This window comes from Dipodomys merriami, unplaced genomic scaffold (assembly GCF_024711535.1).
Source record: "Dipodomys merriami isolate MVZ:Mamm:240054 unplaced genomic scaffold, mDipMer1.0.p SCAF_2, whole genome shotgun sequence".
Classification (NCBI taxonomy): domain Eukaryota; kingdom Metazoa; phylum Chordata; class Mammalia; order Rodentia; family Heteromyidae; genus Dipodomys; species Dipodomys merriami.
Genome location: NW_027203381.1, coordinates 72,471,751 through 72,488,644, shown reverse-complemented (window position 1 = coordinate 72,488,644; position 16,894 = coordinate 72,471,751). Strand labels below are relative to the sequence as shown.

Below are 16,894 nucleotides of genomic sequence, written 5' to 3'. Positions count from 1 at the left end.
TGGCAATAAATATCTATCATTAGGAAAATCTTTAAAAATTTATTTTGTACATTGGAAAACAATGTCACAAACCGTTAACAATTATGATTATAAAGTTAAAATGTTCATGGTATAAACTAAAATGATTTAGTATATAAAATTGTATGCATATCATGCCTGTCTGTGAGAAAAGGATTCCTTGGGGGAAAAAACTGAAAGATAACAAGACTGAAGAATCACAGTAGTAGTGTTGATGCTCTGAATTGAGGTGTTGAAGTTACAGATGATTTACTTTGTGTGGACTCACTTATTCTACTATGAGTATTTATTCTTTTAAAAAGTCAAATAAGGGCTGGGAAGGTGGCTCGGTGGTAGAGTGCTTGCTTGGCATGCATGAGGCCCTAGGTTCGATTCCTCAGCACCACATCAGCAGAAAAAGCCGGAAGTGGTGCTGAGGCTCAAGTGGTAGAGTGCTAGCCTTGAGCTGAAGACCTGAGGGACAGCGCCCAGGCCCAGAGTTCAGGCCCATGAATGACAAAAATAAAAAATAAAAGGAGAAAACACCTTGCTCATGTAACTGTAACCCCTATATACAGTGTTTTTACAATTAAAAAAACATATAAAAAAAGTTCGATAATGATGGAGATGACTACATTACCACATGACTTACGCGCAAATTAAGGCAGTGGATTTAATGTAATATGTAATACAAATTAAAATTGTAATTAAAAAAGTTAGGAGAAGACTAAAAAACAGGAGAGAAAAAGGGGAGTTGGACATCTCTCAGGCCAAGGCTACGTCCATTTTTCTCCTGTGCCTTGCCTAGTGATTCTTGTATTTGCCCTTGTAAAACACCCAGTGAAATGTCTTTATAGGAATTAAAACAGAAGAGAAAAGGAAGAGGATAGGGAGAATGAGTCAGTGGGGCAGTGCCTGTCTAGCAATACAGTGCCCTGAATTTAATCTGTAGTATCACAAAAACAGAGTGATTCACCAAAGATTTTACTACTTTTAAATTAGTGAAGGCTCTAGATGAGTCTTTTCTTATCACCTAATCCAGTATTCTTTTCACTGTTCTTCTGTTCTTTCTTGATGTGTTGTTGTACTTGATAAGTTATTACAACTCTTTTTAGGGCCAGGGCTGAACTGCCCTCCTTAGTATTTCTTATAATGTCCAGCAACAGATACCTTGACCACAGAGGAGATACTCAATCAATACTTCTAATTGAATCGTGATTGGGCAATTTTTTTTTTCTGTCAGTTGTGGGACCTGAACTCTGGGCCTGGGTGCTGTCCCTTAGCTCTTCAGCTCAAGGCTACTGGTCTACCACTTGAGCCACAGTGCCACCTCAGGCTTTTTCTGCTTATGTGGTGCTCAGGAATTGAACCCAGGGCCTCATACATGCAAGGCAAGCACTCTACCACTCAGCCACCTTCCCAGCCCCTGGGTAAAATTATTAAAGTATAAAAACATAATACATTTTCATACAATAAAATTGGAGTCATAACAAAATCTTTAGAAGGCTCATAACTTTTCCATGATTATCTCTTAATTTTCCTTTTCCTAACTTCATTTTCCTGTATTAAATATATAACATTTCTGGCTCTTTACTGCTCTGTCTTGCTATTTAACACTTGCCATTTTGAATATCCAAAAATTCTGTTTTGAAAAGACATGAATAGGAATCAGGAGAAATTTCTGAATTGTTGGCATATTGAGTTTTGTACGTAATTCTAAATTATTTCATATTTTATTTATTTTTTGGAGGGGGGTCTAGTTGTGGGGCCTGAACTGTGGGCCTGGGCACTGTTCTCAGCTCTTCAGCTCAAGGCTAGCGCTCTACCACTTGAGTCACAGTGCCACTTCCAGCTTTTTTCGTTTTGCTTATGTGGTGCTGAGGAATCAAACCAGGGCCTCAGGCATGCAAGGCAAGTGCTCTACCACTGAGCCACCTTCCCAGCCCCAATTATTTCATATTTTAAAGCATATAAAGAATATCAGGTTTATATTGAGGAAGTAACTGCTAAGTTTCTAAAATGTCTCTCATGTTGTCTCAGTCCTAGTTTTGGTACACTGGAGGCTTATAAATTAGGTCTATGCACAGAATAAAACTGTGTCAGGTACTGTGTGCCTCTGCATCCAGAACTTTGGGTTATCTTAATAGTCTGATTTGGGCTATTCCTGCTGAATGAGACCATATGAGAAAGCAGACAGATGTGGGCCAATAGCGTCAGTTCTAATTTTGATTTTTAGTCCTGGCTTAGCCATTAGCTAGTAACATGATTAGGGCTCCACCTAGTACATTTTAGATAATGGAAAGTTATAATTAAAAATGTGACTTTAAGTGTGTTAACTTCTATGAAAAGGGTTGGCTATTCAGGTAAGGTCTGAAGTCCTTTATGGCCGTAGAAATTCAAATTATATGACATCATGTTATTCTAAGTAGACATAATTTAGGAATTATAGATTTTCCAGGATGTTAGGGAGCAGAAGGACAGGATACCAGAATATCATTAAATAGAAGCTAAAATGTCAAGTACATTAGAAAGTGTGAACTATTGATCTTCAGTCTGAGCTCCAGCTATTGGCATTTGTTTGAAAAGCTAAAGTACATTGAATAATATGTGTGGGTGCCAACCCTCATGTCCACACAGGCCTTGTCCTCTCCATGGGCAAGGGCACCAATTGAGGGCGAAAGGTACCCACAGCAGCAGCAGGACTGGGCAGCAACTCCCATGGATGAAGCATTGTTAGCAAGCCTCAGCAGTACTGTTATGTTAGGTAATTGTACCATCTCAGTTCTGTTGTTGCTAGATACTTCTGCACCTCCAATCTACCATGTCTCTCGGCCTACTAGGGAAATTCCTCTTTTATCCATTTTTCTACATGGCTTGCAGGGTAGTATAAACTAAGCTCATAGAAGTTAGGAAAAGAGAGGAAAAAGAGAAAAGGAAAGACTTGAGGGAGGAGAAAAAAAATGAAAGGTGTTGAGACAAAGAGAAGAATAGGATGAAGAAGGCAGCACACCTGCTTCTTGAGAGACCTGCAGAGCTGCAGGCAGCATGCAGTCCCCTAACTGGATATGCATGCCTGTCATTGGATGTGGCATTGCAGGTAAGGAAGCAAGTTTAGATCTCTCAAATTACCTCCTTGAGCTTCCACATAGCTCTCTTTCTGCTGCCCAGCAGGCAAACCTGCTTCTGCACACCCCTGACATTTAAGTTGTTTTCAACTATCTTTCTGTTATTGAAACTCTTTTTAGTTGGAAAGACACCATTCTTTTCTCCTTTCTTTCTTTACCGCCTCTGTAATGCCCCTTCTTGTTTTTTTGTTTTTTTTGTTTTGTTTTGTTTTTGCCAGTCATGGGGCCTGAACTCTGGGCTTGGGTGCTGTCCCTCAGCAATCAGCTCAAGGCTAGCGCTCTACCACTTGAGCCACAGAGCCACTTCTGGCTTTTTCTGCTTATGTGGTGCTGAGGAATCGAACCCAGGGCCTCATGCATGCAAGGCAAACACTCTACCATTAAGCCACCTTCCCAGCCCCTGTAATGCCCCTTCTTAATCATCTTTCTAGATTCTTAACTTTTTTTTTTTTTTTTTTTGCCAGTCCCAGGGCTTAAACTCAAGACCCGGACATTGTCCCTGAGCTTTTGCTGAAGGCAGCACTCTACCACTTGAGCCACAGCATTACTTCCAGCCTTTTCTGCTTATGTGGTACTGAGGAATCAAACCCAGGGCTTCATGCATGCTAGGCAAGCACTCTACCCCCAAGTCACATTCCCAGTCTTCCCAACTATTTTTAAAATATTGATATCCTCTAGTGTTTATTCTCCACCAGTCCAATATCAACATTTACATCTCAACTTAGACCTGTTTATTCAGTCATCTAGTGGGCATTATTATCTTGGCACAATGCCTCACTGTATTTGTTATATTTCCTTAACAATTCTCCAAACCACACCTTCCTTCACCTACCACTATTGTTGCCTGAACCACCTTAGAACTGCTGCAGGATATCTGTCCAAGATTCCATGCCTGCTAACGTCCACTCTGGCTCTCCTTCAGAGAGAGGAATACATAGAGCCCAGGAGATGTGCCACTTTGTTCACCTCTTTATTTACTGGACCCCAGACCTCTTTGCCAAATCTGTTCTTCCAAGGGTAGACTGTATGTCCTTGGTGTGTTCCCAGGTCATGGAGTAGCGACAAGAGGGCTTGCAAAGACTTCCATCTGTACTCATGTCCAGGCCTCACAGACAAGCACATTAGAGCAGGTCTGATTATTGCCCTGTGATATTTTTATGTTGGTATTTCTTCCTATGATGATAGGTAACATTCCACCTATGCCTGGAAATGCTCAAGCTGATTTTAGTTTATCTTATTTTTTTGGTTATAGTACTGGGGCCTTTTGTTTGCTAGCTAGGTGCTTTACACTGGAACTAAACCTCTACTGAAGAGCTTTGACTTATTATTTTTACGTTCCCATATGTACCTATTACAGTGCCCTAGCAATACACAATGAATACTTAACACATGGTATTGAGTCAAATAATGACTGCTGCTTATATTAAATACTTTATCATCTTATGTTGTCATTTTAGAGAGTTTTTTGGAAATATCTATATTATTTTATTATGTCTTAAGAGTCAGCATTTTTCTGGAAAAACTAATCTCAGATTTTGCTTTGACACTGGATAAGAAAATTAGGCTTTTACATTATTTACCATAGCTAAGATATGGAACCAACCCAGATGCCCCTCAGTAGATGAATGGATCAAGAAAATGTGGTATATATACACAATGGAATTCTATGCCTCCATCAGAAAGAATGACATTGCCCCATTTGTTAGGAAATGGAAAGACTTGGAAAAAATTATATTAAGTGAAGTAAGCCAGGCCCAAAGAAACATAGGTCCCATGGTTTCCCTTATTTGCAATATCTAGTATAGGTATGAGTCAAGCAGAAAAAGTCAGATAATGTGATGTTAGGAAAATGAACCCTTAAATATGTATTTTAATGTTTTCGTTTCTTTCAGGCATGTGTTTCTAACGCATTTATAAGATTATTTCTTTGTTGCTTTGTATGTCCCTCCCCCACAGTGTAACCCCCGCTTTCACTATATTTGATGTCAGTATAACATGTGGAGGAGATGGGGACAAACAAATCGTTTAAGGATTCAGGTGGACCTGTTGCAACAATGAGAAGTACAAAATGCCATGTCAAAACCAGCTTTACAATGTCGGTGTGTGGGGGGGAGGGGGGTATGATTGGGTGGGGGGGAGGGGGGAGGCTGGGAAGGGAGGTGAAGGGTAAACAAAGGAGGAGGCTGCAATGCTTGGTAAGAAATGTATGCATTATCCTGCCCATGTAATTGTAACCCCTCTGTACAGTATGTTCTCAAATAAAATTAAATTAAATTAAAAAAAAGAAAATTAGGCTTTTATATTAAACGTAACTTTATTTTAAAATTGTATTTTCAGATTTCATTTCATAAGTGGGGGCAGTTTAGCAAGCCATGATAGTATATGCCAGTAATTTTAGATACTTAGGAGTCTGAAGCAGGGGGATCATGAGTTTGAAGCCAGTTAAGGTAAAATTAGCAAGATCCTACCTCAAAAATAAAAGGCAAAGGGCTGAGAACATGGCTCAAATGGTACAGTGATTGTATAGTATGCAAGAGCTCTGGATTTTATCCCCAGTAACTGGGAGAAAAGACAAAAGGTGATTTAATGGTAGAAGAATGTCAGACAAACATGAAAACCTTTATGTTACTGATTGGTGTAACATCACAGAGTTACTCAAACAATACTTTATGACCATCAGCATATTATATAATTGCCAAGCCTTGAGGATTCTGGGATATTGTATGAGGAGGAGCAAGACTAAGTTCTGGAAAAACTAAGAGATGCTGCATAAAAAGGAATTGGGCTTACCTGCTAGTGGGTAACCCTCATAGATTCAGAAGGTTACCCAAAGGCCAATAGATCTTTTATAAAGACTGCGTGTGTGATGGCTTTTAATGCAAAAACCAAACAATTATTTAAAATTTGTTGTTGTTGTTGGTTGTGAGGCTTGAACTCTGGGCCCTGTCACTATCCCTTAGCTCTTCAGCTCAAGGCGAGCGCTCTACCACTTAAGCCACAGCACCGCTTCTGGTTTATTGGAGATAAGTGTCTCACTGACTTTCCTGCCTGGGCTGGCTTTGAACCATGATCCTCAGATCTCAGCCTCCTGAGTAGCTAGGGTTACAGATGTGAGCCACCAATGCCCGGCCAAAAATTGGTAACTTTTAAATGTCAAATATATTTGTCTTAATCTTGAGATGATTTTAACTAATAATTCATATTTCAGTGACCTCTAAACAGAATCCCAAGTGCTTTATGCTCTCTGGACACTTATCACAAGTGCCATGTTGTAGAAGGGATATTCTTTCCTGAGAACTTAGTGAACTGCACTTGGATAAACCTTAAATTATCTCACACATTCTCTGATTCTTGCACTTGTTGCCTGGATAATTTAGGAGCGGCAATGAAAAGTGAAGCTATAGCAGTAATTTGAGTTTTATACTTTTAACTCTGAATTCATCCTATTTCACGTCTTTTATCTGTTTTTGGTTAATCATTTCTTCCATGTCCTTCTTTTATTGTTAACACTTTTAGGCATCAAGTTTATTCATTCCAATGCTGCTTTTAGGAATAGCTCAGTTAAGAGTACTGTCAAAGAGCCATCATGCATAGTCTGATTGTTGTGCCATCTGGAGTCAGGATCAGGAATCTTCCTATAGTGAAATTGCTGTGGGAGCAACCAGCTTTTTGAGGAACTGATTGTGTAAACAGTTTCAGTTCATTTTCATCATCTAAAAAATAGTTCCCTTTACATAGGAGATTTTAAAATGTTTTCCATTTGCTTAGTATTATTAATGACACTTAGGGCTACTTTGCCCTCAAAGAAGATATTTAAAAGGATATAGGCAGACCAACTTCATAATATTTCACTTCTTAAGTATTTCTATACTAGGACTCTACCTCCTCTCCCATATACCTATTTCCTTCTGCTTTCAGAAAACTTCCTAAGTGACTTAAAGATGGTAGTTGTTATAAGAAGAGGAGAGGGAAGAAATCTGAAACAGGATACTTAACAAGCAAACAAGACAGGGGAAAATAGTATGAAAGCATGCCTTATATACTATCCTTTCCATTTTCTCTACTTCCAAGGCAGGAGATTAAGCTGTTCCTCTTTCTAGTCTAGGTTGTGTGGACTTCTGTTTCTTTTTTCCATAAAGTCTTCTCTTGAATATGAATGTGTATGTTGAGGGCAGGGAACAATAAGGACAAAGGGTTTGGTCAATGAGATAAGTAAGATATAAGAGTGTTGAGTAACATACTGAGAACAGATGCAATAATAGAAGTAAGAATCTACTCCTCAATAACTCTTAAAACTAAAGTTAAAATCAGTATTAGAACTGAAAGAATATGCATGAGAACCTATTTCCATCCTTATCCCCCGCTCCCAAAAAATAACTTAAAAAGCCTGGTTAACCTGTGATTCTAATCCTTAACCTCACAGATACTTAGCAATGCATATGGAATTAAACTCATCTTCTCATTGTATAATTTCCAGTATCTTGGAAAAGATGGGTATGAAGTGTTGAGCTTTATTGTGTTGTTTCTAGGGCTGTGGTGCTTCCTATGTCTATGAATGAGTATTGTGAGTGGTGGCCCACTAGAAAGAATATGTGAGTTAAAGTCAGACTTGATCTAAATTTCAGCTTTACTTGTTACTACTTATTTCAGCAGATTTTTTAACCTTTGCTGGCTTCAGCTTTTACAGTTCAATAAAATTTCAATAAATGAGAATAATGATAGCTACCATGTGGTATTATTATAAAATTAAATGAAACAAAGGTTATAGGAAGTACTTAGTTTGGTATATGGCAAGAACTAGAGGCTTTAGTAAATACTTATGAAGTGAAAAAAATGGTAACTGTGTATTTGATCTCCCTTAGACCTTTTAGTAGGGAAGTCAACTTGCCTTTTAAGTGTATCATATTCATTAACAGCATGTATTTATTTTCATGCAGTCATTGTATTCAACATATACTATTAAAAAATGAATTAGGCAACTTGTGGATAGGATGGAAGGGAGAAAACGAAGGAAGGGGTGACATTGTCCAAATCACTCATTACCTGACTTATGGAATTACAAGCCTCTTTGTACAACTCCTTAATAATAACAATAAAATGTAAATAGATGTAGGCATATACATAAATATGTGCATGTATGTGTATGTATATGAACATACAGGGCCGTCCTAAGCCCCTGTAGTGATCCATTTGAGAAGGCATAGGATTCTTGGAAGATTGCCACATCACTTGCCCCTTTTTTTGTAGGGTTTGTTTTCCTCAAGCATAGAGGAAATTGGCCAGGATTTTCCTCTTCATAAAGTACCCAGATCCACTGGTTACCAATGGCTCACTCCTGTAGTCCTAGATACTCACAAGGCTGAGATCTGAGGATCATGATTCAAAGCCAGCCTGGGCAGGAAAAGTTCATGAGACTCTTATCTACAATTCTGGCCAAAGCCAGAAATAGAGTTGTAGCTCAAGTGGTAAAGTACTAACCCTGAGTGAAAAACTTTAAAGTTCTCAGAATGGAGATCAAAAAGGGCCGCATGCTTGCTAGATAGATGCTCTATCACTAGAGCCGTGCCCACAGCCCTTGTTGCTTTAGGTATATTTGAGTCAGAATTTCACATTTCTTCCCAGGCTAGCCTGGACTGTTATCTTCTTATTATACCTCTTGTATTAACTAGGATTACAGATCTGAAACCACCATGCTCAGTTTTTGTTTTGAGATGGAATCTCACTGTTGTTCCCTGAGCTGGTCTTCAACCTCTATCCTTCTGATCTCTGCCTCCCACATAGCTGGGATTACAGGCATGAGCCACCATGCCAGGCTACGTATTCTTATTGTCATAGTTAAACTTCTTTTTGGCTGATTTTTTTTCTACTTCAAATAACTCACAGTCTTGTAACTTTTCTAATTACAGATTAATCCACGCAGGACAACTGTTAAATGGATTGGCAGGTCCAACGGTAATGAATGCCCCACCCTTCCTCTCCACAACATGGTTTTCTGCAGATGAACGGGCCACTGCCACAGCGATTGCGTCAATGCTCAGTTACCTGGGTGGAGCATGTGCATTTCTAGTGGGACCGCTTGTTGTTCCAGCACCCAATGGGACAGCGCCTCTTCTTGCTGCAGAGAGTAGCAGGGCTCATATTAAAGATCGCATCGAGACTGTGTTATATACAGGTAATCTGAAGGTTTTCCTTTTCCTGGCAGACATTGATTCTTATTCCTATCACAATCTCACTACCAGATAAATACACATGTACACATAACATGCATTCCTTTTTGTATAACATGGAGATAACTATTTAAAACCTATCTTTCCTAGGAAGTTACTAAATTAAAATGTATTCTTGCTAGATGGCAGTCTTACTTTTGCCCTTTTCATCCTTTTTTCCATGAAGCACTGTATATAACACATATGCTTGTATCTTCTTGAAATATACTATCATTTTATATAAAACAAAACATCTATATAAAACTGTTTCTCCCTTGCCATGTTCCCATTATTAGTCATATTCACCTAACAGTGATCACTTACAGTCTTCATTTTCTTCTCTCCATGTGTATCAACCTTTCCAAAACATTCTTTTGGATCCTTTTTCTCTTAATTTCTGAAGTCAGAAATTAAGTCTGCTCTTATATTCAATTTCCTACAGATCTTCTTGAGTATGTTTCCTCTCCCCATATGCCTGTTCATTGTTTCCTTCCTGATGTGGAACTCTTCGGGTTATCATTGTTGGTTGGTTTTAGTTTTGGGTTTTTTGTTTGTTTGTTTGTTTTGCTGCTTCCAGAGTTTGATCTGAGAGCCTCATACTTGTTCAGTTTGCTTGACTGGCACTCTACCACTTGAGCTACACTTCCACCGTGGTATTTTGCTGGTTAATTGGAGATGGCATCTGTTAATTGGAGATGGACTTTTCTGTCAAGGCTGGCTTCAAACCAGGATCCTCCAGGTGTCAGCTTCCTAAATAACTAGGATTACAGATGTGAGCCACTGGTGTAACAGCTCCAACAGAACAGTTCTTATATATTTTGACTGCGTGTTAAGTACTCTGCTTAGCAATTGGAATTGGTAAGATCAAAAATAAGTATAAATAAAACTATTAACTATACAGACGTAGAGAAACCTAACTTGCCTACGTTTGGAGAAAAGCTGAAAGGTCAGGAAAGCTTCACATGACTGTAATAATGATAAAATTAAGAAGTTCACCAGTAGTTCACCAGATGTTCATGGGATTGAAAGAATAGTCAGTGCAAAAGGAAGAAGGATATAAGAGAACTCAGTATGTCCAGGACCTGTAATTTCATATATCAATGGTGATGTAAATGTGTGTTTGAATGTTAGTAATTCTTTCTTCACTTATGAACATACTTTGAGCTTTATGTACTTGTCACTGAGCCTGACACTGAGGTAGACATGGTTCCTGCTTCAACACAAGTTACAGTAGCCTGAAATACGCAGACAGTTTTTTTAAAAGAGAAAATGGTGATAAAACAGAGGAGGAAGATGCCATACAAACCATTTCAAGTTGCTTTGAAAACTCTGAGGAACACCTAGTCCAGATTTTGTTTCAAGCAAAGCTCCTTGGAGATGCAGCATCTCAAAACTTCAGGGATGGAGAGTTAGCCAAAATCAGGTGGCAGAAGAATAAAATAGAACCACAGAGAAAAAGCCCAGTAAAGGGATAGAACCTGGTAATCCAAGTAGCTGAAGCCCAGAGTGTTTTAGATCTGATGAGACTAGCACTGGACAAAGCCAGAGTGGAAGCCAGGCCATTCAGATCTGTGAAAGGTTGAGAGCTTGAAGTTCACCACTCTGGAGAAGTTGAAAAGGTTAGAAAGTTGTATGATGAAATTTACATTTCAAGAAGTGGTATAGAGGGCTGGGAAGTTGGCTCAGTGGTAAAGCACTTGCCTTGCATGCCTGAGGCCCTGGGTTTGATTCCTCAGCACCACATAAGCAAAAAGAAAAAAGCCGGAAGTGGCGCTGTGGCTCAAGTGGTAGGGCACTAGCCTTGAGCTAAAGAGCTGAGGTACAGTGCTCAGGCCCAGAGTTCAGGCCCCACAACCGGACCAAAAAAAAAAAAAAAGAAGTGGTATAGAGGAAATAAAACTGAAAGCAAGGGCAGGGGCAACAGATACTCACTTTAAATATATAGATGGCTAAATTCTTTTAAAGAAAACAGTTGAAACATAAAAATAAGTCAATAAAACTGAAAATAGGTGGCGCTTAACTTTTAAACTTTATTTTGGTAGTATCAGTCATCTTATTGAAAGCCTAAATGGCAGCTGTGTCTCTTCAAGGCAGTATTAGGCACATACCAATCCTCTGCATCTCTCTGGCTCATGGCTTCCATGCAATTAGGAATAACCACAACAGTCTTGAAGAAGAAGAATTTTTTTAAAGGAGAATTAAGAATTCATGCCTATAAGTTTTCACACTTACAATCAAGCATGGTACTGACAGTACCAGACTAATACATGCTCCAGCAGAAAGACCCTTGCAAACATTATGCTAGGTGAAAGAAGTCAGTCACAAAAGACCACATATAAAATTTGTAATTTTCTAATACTCAAACCCGTAAAGACTAAAAGTAATATAGTGATTGTCTAGGGCTGGGAAATTTGAGAGTAATGGGTACAGGATTTCCTTTTTCAAATGATCAGAAAATTATGCCAATGGTTTCACAATGGTGTATAAATGTTACAAAATATTTGGACCATCCTTATTTTGTTGTCAACAAGATGGAAGTCAGTTTATTTAACCATGAAAGTGACAAAGTTACAACCTCTTATGATACATTATAGGAAGAGAATGTGCAGTGCACATTCCAGGAGTGTGTACAGTAGCACATTATAGTTGGACAGCATTGGAATCCATGTCTAAAGCTACCTATCAGAGAGCCTGAGGCTTTTTGGATTTTAATTTTTATTGTTATTATAAAGGTGGTACTCAGAGAGGTTACACTTACATAAGCCAGGTAATAAGTACATTTCTTTTTGCATAATGTCATCCCTTCCTTCGCTCTCTCCCATTTTTTTCCATTTCATCCATACCCACAATTTGTGTGGTTCATTTCCAGCATAGTGTCTAGTGAGTACCACTGCTGCATTTGTTCACCCTTTATCCCTCCATTTCTGTGCTCCTTCTAGGAGCACAGCTTTCTATTTTACATATCTCACAGAGCTACTCACAAAAATGCCTTTAGAATGGTAGCCAAGGAATATGACCAAGGCAAAAACAGAAGAAATGTAAATGACTAGTATACATGTTGTAAAGATGCTTATTCTGTAAATTAGCAATCTTGTCTGTCCAAGTTGGAAATATATATCTTTCTAGTTGAATTAAATAAAATAATCTACAACGCCAGGTGCTGGTGGCTCATGCCTGTAATCCTAGCTACTCCGGAGGCTGTGATCTGAAGCCAGCCTGTGCAGGAAAGTCTGTGACACGCTTATCTCCAGTTAACCACCAGAAAACCAATGTAGAGTTGTGGCTCTTAAGGGATAGAACACTAGCCTTGAGCAAAAGAACTCAAGGACAGAATCTAGGCCCAAGTTCAAGCCCCATGATCAACCCCCTCCTCCCCCCCAAAAAAATCTATTAAGGTGTCTCATACAAATCCACTAAGTACATATCCTAGAACTAGAATTGTGCAGCAAAAAGTACATATAAATATGTACCTTTTTATGGACCTTTATTGGTCCAAAAGGAGTGAGGGTTTCAACAGGTAGGTCAGTAGTCCCAAGTTTCCTGATTTCAGTGAATGCTGTGCTTTTCTTGTCCATTGGGCACAGAACAAAAGCAGGGACTTCCAGGTGCCAACACTGTGGAAAGGAGGATGAAGTCTTAGAAACTTCATTTTCTGTAAGGGGGCTAAACTAAGATGGCTTGGGTGTTCATTTTCTTTTGGTTGTTCAATATTCCACATTAGCTAGTCTTGTATTTAAATTTTTGTCTTATTGGTTGCTTATTTTTAGAATGTTCTCTTGTCCTGCTAACTTTCCTGCAATGCTCTGTAAATTGGATCTGTCCTACTGAGGCTTCAGAAATCTTACCCTTGATCAAATAAATTCTACCAATTTTCTCTCATAATCTTTCTTCCTCAGTATCGTCCTTTATTAAATAGGCATCTTAGGCCGGGCACCTGTGGCTCAGGCCTGTAATCCTAGCTACTTAGGAGGCTGAGATCTGAGAATCTTGGTTCAAAGCCAGCCTGGTCAGGAAAGTCCATGAGACTCTTATCTCCAGTAAACCACTCAGAAAACCGGAAGTGGTGCTATGGCTCAAGTGGTAGAGCACTAGCCTTGAGCTGAAGAGCTGAGGGACAGTGCAGGCCCAGAGTTCAAGCCCCAGGACCGACCAAAAATAGACATCTTATCTGTTTCAAAAAAATCTCCTTTACAGTAAAGCACTGTTGGATTTTAATGTTTTCTGCACAGAATAACAGTTGTCTTACTCCTCATTCATTCAGTCTTCATAGTGCTTTGCCTATAGAGTGATTTCTTTCTGTGTCCTCCTAAAATGTCCATTTCCACCTTTCTCACTGGATTAAGATATTGTGGCTAGGTACTGTGTTTTTGCATATCTTTATACTGTAAGATTTACTTCACACTGAGTAAGCATATCTTTTAAACGTTTTCTATCAGTAGTTAGTTAACATTTTGCTTTTTGTTTTGATTTCAGAATTTGGAGTTGTCTGCTTAATATTCTCTGCAACACTAGCTTATTTCCCACCCCGACCTCCTCTTCCTCCCAGTGTGGCTGCAGCAAGCCAGCGGCTGAGTTACCGGCGCAGCTTTTGTAGATTATTAAGGTAAATACATGTAGGATTGTTGGGAAGTTGTGACTTAAAATAATTCCATGTTTTGTAACAGTTAATTTGAGATAGTAATTTTCATCAATTATTAATCAAGCTGCAACGAATTGATATAATACTAATTAAATATTTTGATGTCCTACCAGAAATCTATCTTGAAAAATCACCTCAAACAAAAGTGTCTGTGAGTGGTATATTATCCAAAGACCACCTATACAATAATTTACTTAATATTTTTAAAACCAAATCTCTTATTTTCTTTACAGTTTTCTTTTATATAAAGATATGTCACACAATAGCATCTGTAAAATTAGGAGTTTTATGTGCTTTTATACAGATTGTTTTACTAGCGTGTATTTGTTAATGAGCATGAAAATAAACAAGGGCCTGTCAGTACAAGCTGAATAAAATATTACTATGATTCACCTAAAACCACCTCATGTGCCACCAGCAGGGTCATACTTTTAGAAATTTAATTATTTTATTTTATTGGCTTAATTTATATGTAGTTAGATGAAATTCTGCCCTTAAAAGCTCCAGTGCCAGTATTAAAATTAATTCTTTGGAGATAGAGAAAATCATCACTTCTGATTATGTCTTCCATTTGGACCACTTGAACTTATCTTTTGAATTTTTCCCCATTAAATTGTAATAAGTATGTATTACTTTTAGTTATTATATATTATTCTTTCTAATTGGTTTTTTCTTATCTTCCTCCCAAATGTCAAATTCCTTACAGTAAAGAACTATTTCTGGTATATTCTATTCTCTGGTAGTCTTGTCCAATAGTAATATAATTCAAGCTACATGTATAATCCTTTTTAGTAGCCTCATTAAGAAAGATGAAAAGAAATTAAACTTAGTGGTATATTTTATTCAACATAATTTATACCTAAAACATCTTACCATGTAGTCAATATTAAATTGAATGATTTGGTATTTTACATTCTTATATTTGTATAAATCTTTGATACCCAATGTCTCATACCTTTACAGCATATTTCAGTTTGAACACTAAATTTTCCCTGGAAATAGTTGGAATATATTTAAATCTTATTAAATTTAAAGTTGAAAATCATTCATTGAATGATGTTCTTCACATTGTACTATTTATTTAAAATTAAAAATAAATAGAGCATTTTCCAGTTTTGAATGGACAGACTTTATTTTTTTTTTTTTCAGTCATGGGGCCTGAACTCTGGGCCTGGGCACTGTCCCTCAGCTCTTCAATGGGATAGACTAAATAAAATGGAACAGAAAATAGGATTGTATCACATGTATTGGGGATACATGTTTTGGGGAGACTTTTAGTTCAGCATATATATGTGTATATATATATATATATTATATATATATATATATACATATATATATATATGTACATGTGCATGGCTACCCATGCACAAAATAAATTCTTACTTTAGGGTACAATAAGAAATTTTTGAAAACTATTTCTCTCTAATACCTAGTGTATTTCCTTCCACATACTAAATAATGAAAAATGCTAGTTACATTGAATTGTAGTTAGTGGCACACATTGGAAGATGATAGATTAAAATAGTAGTTTTAAAAATTCTGTTGAGCTAAAACATTTTCATGCAAAGCTAGCAGAAGAAGTTGACTATCAAGATAAAGCTGTATAAATAGATTGGGGTCATACTTTATTAGGCCATACTAGTAATTTTGGAGCATTCTGTAGGAAATAGAAGGCATTAAAGAATTATATACTAAGGAATTATATACAAGATAATTCTGACAAGAATTAAGAACTATAATGATATACCTTATGTTTATTTCTAATTACCTAAGACCAAAGACCTTCAGTCTGAGTTTAAATCATAAAGCATAGTATATCTTTCTTCTCTGGTTTTTGTTTTTTTTTTTACCACCTCCTATCATTCTTTGGCTCTTCCCTCATTGGTCTGTTTACTTTTCACCATGGCCTGCTCTCCCTTTGGCTGTCCCAGGGAGCTCTGTAGACCTTACTTGCCACATTCCCTTAGTCTGCAATTTAACTTCTCTGCTCTTTTCAAGACCTTCTGAAATTAACACTTACTGGATTAATCAGAACAAGGGAACAATTGACTCTGAGTTCTAATTCCATTGTCTAGGGGCAGAAAAAAAATCAATGACCATGCCTCAATGTTTTCACTGCAGTTATTTATTTATTCTCCATCTGATTCCTTCCTCTTAATCTGCTTTTATCCTATGTAACCTCATGTCAACATTTCTTTCCCTTTATGTATTGTTGCTGATGTTTGATGATGATTATTGTTGTTGCCTTTTAGACTTTTAAGAGTCAGAGATGAGTTGGACAGGTTCCTTATTGAGGGCACATGGTCATATTCACTTAGTTGTTTACTCATTGCCTTGTTTATGTTTCCTCATCTTCCTAATCACCTCTCAAATGCCATTTGTGTATATTCCTTTGTCTATTTGCTTTAGCAGTGTGATATTATTTTGCATGAGTATATATTTATATGTAATATTTATATGTAATATATTTATATGTAATATTATATATCATTCTGTTTAGCTGTTTTCAGTAAATACTATGTAAGGTTTATAAGCTATGTTTGGGAGTGTTCCAGTAATATGTAAGATAGGCAAGAACCCCACATTTCCTTAGCCAATATCTAACAATTATTTTTTTAGTAAGTTTGTTTTACTGTGAAAATATCGTACAGAGGGGTTACAATTACATGAGCAAGGTAATGAGTTGTTACCTCCTCCTTTGTCTTTCCCCTACCATCCCTGCCCTCCCATCTCCACAACTATTGATATGTAAGTAATATTGTTATTTGTGCTTTACCCACATCCTCCTTTTGACATTATAAAGTACATCTCAGAGGACAGATCATATTAATCCATATGTTAAAAAATATTGGCTTGGCCATCCATATGTTAAAAAATATTGGCTCGGCTAGGCACCAGTGGCTCATGCCTATAATCCTAGCTAC

At 37.6% G+C, this 16,894-nt stretch overlaps 1 protein-coding gene across 1 annotated transcript in view; it reads left to right on the top strand.

Annotated features, from left to right (window-relative positions):
- Slc49a4 (solute carrier family 49 member 4) overlaps positions 1–16,894 on the top strand; it is a 67,707-nt gene that overhangs the window by 18,056 nt on the left and 32,757 nt on the right. The window contains exons 3-4 of the mRNA XM_070030067.1: positions 9,029–9,294; positions 13,802–13,931. Coding sequence (XP_069886168.1) covers positions 9,029–9,294; positions 13,802–13,931 — 396 coding nt within the window. The remainder of the gene's footprint in view (positions 1–9,028; positions 9,295–13,801; positions 13,932–16,894) is intronic.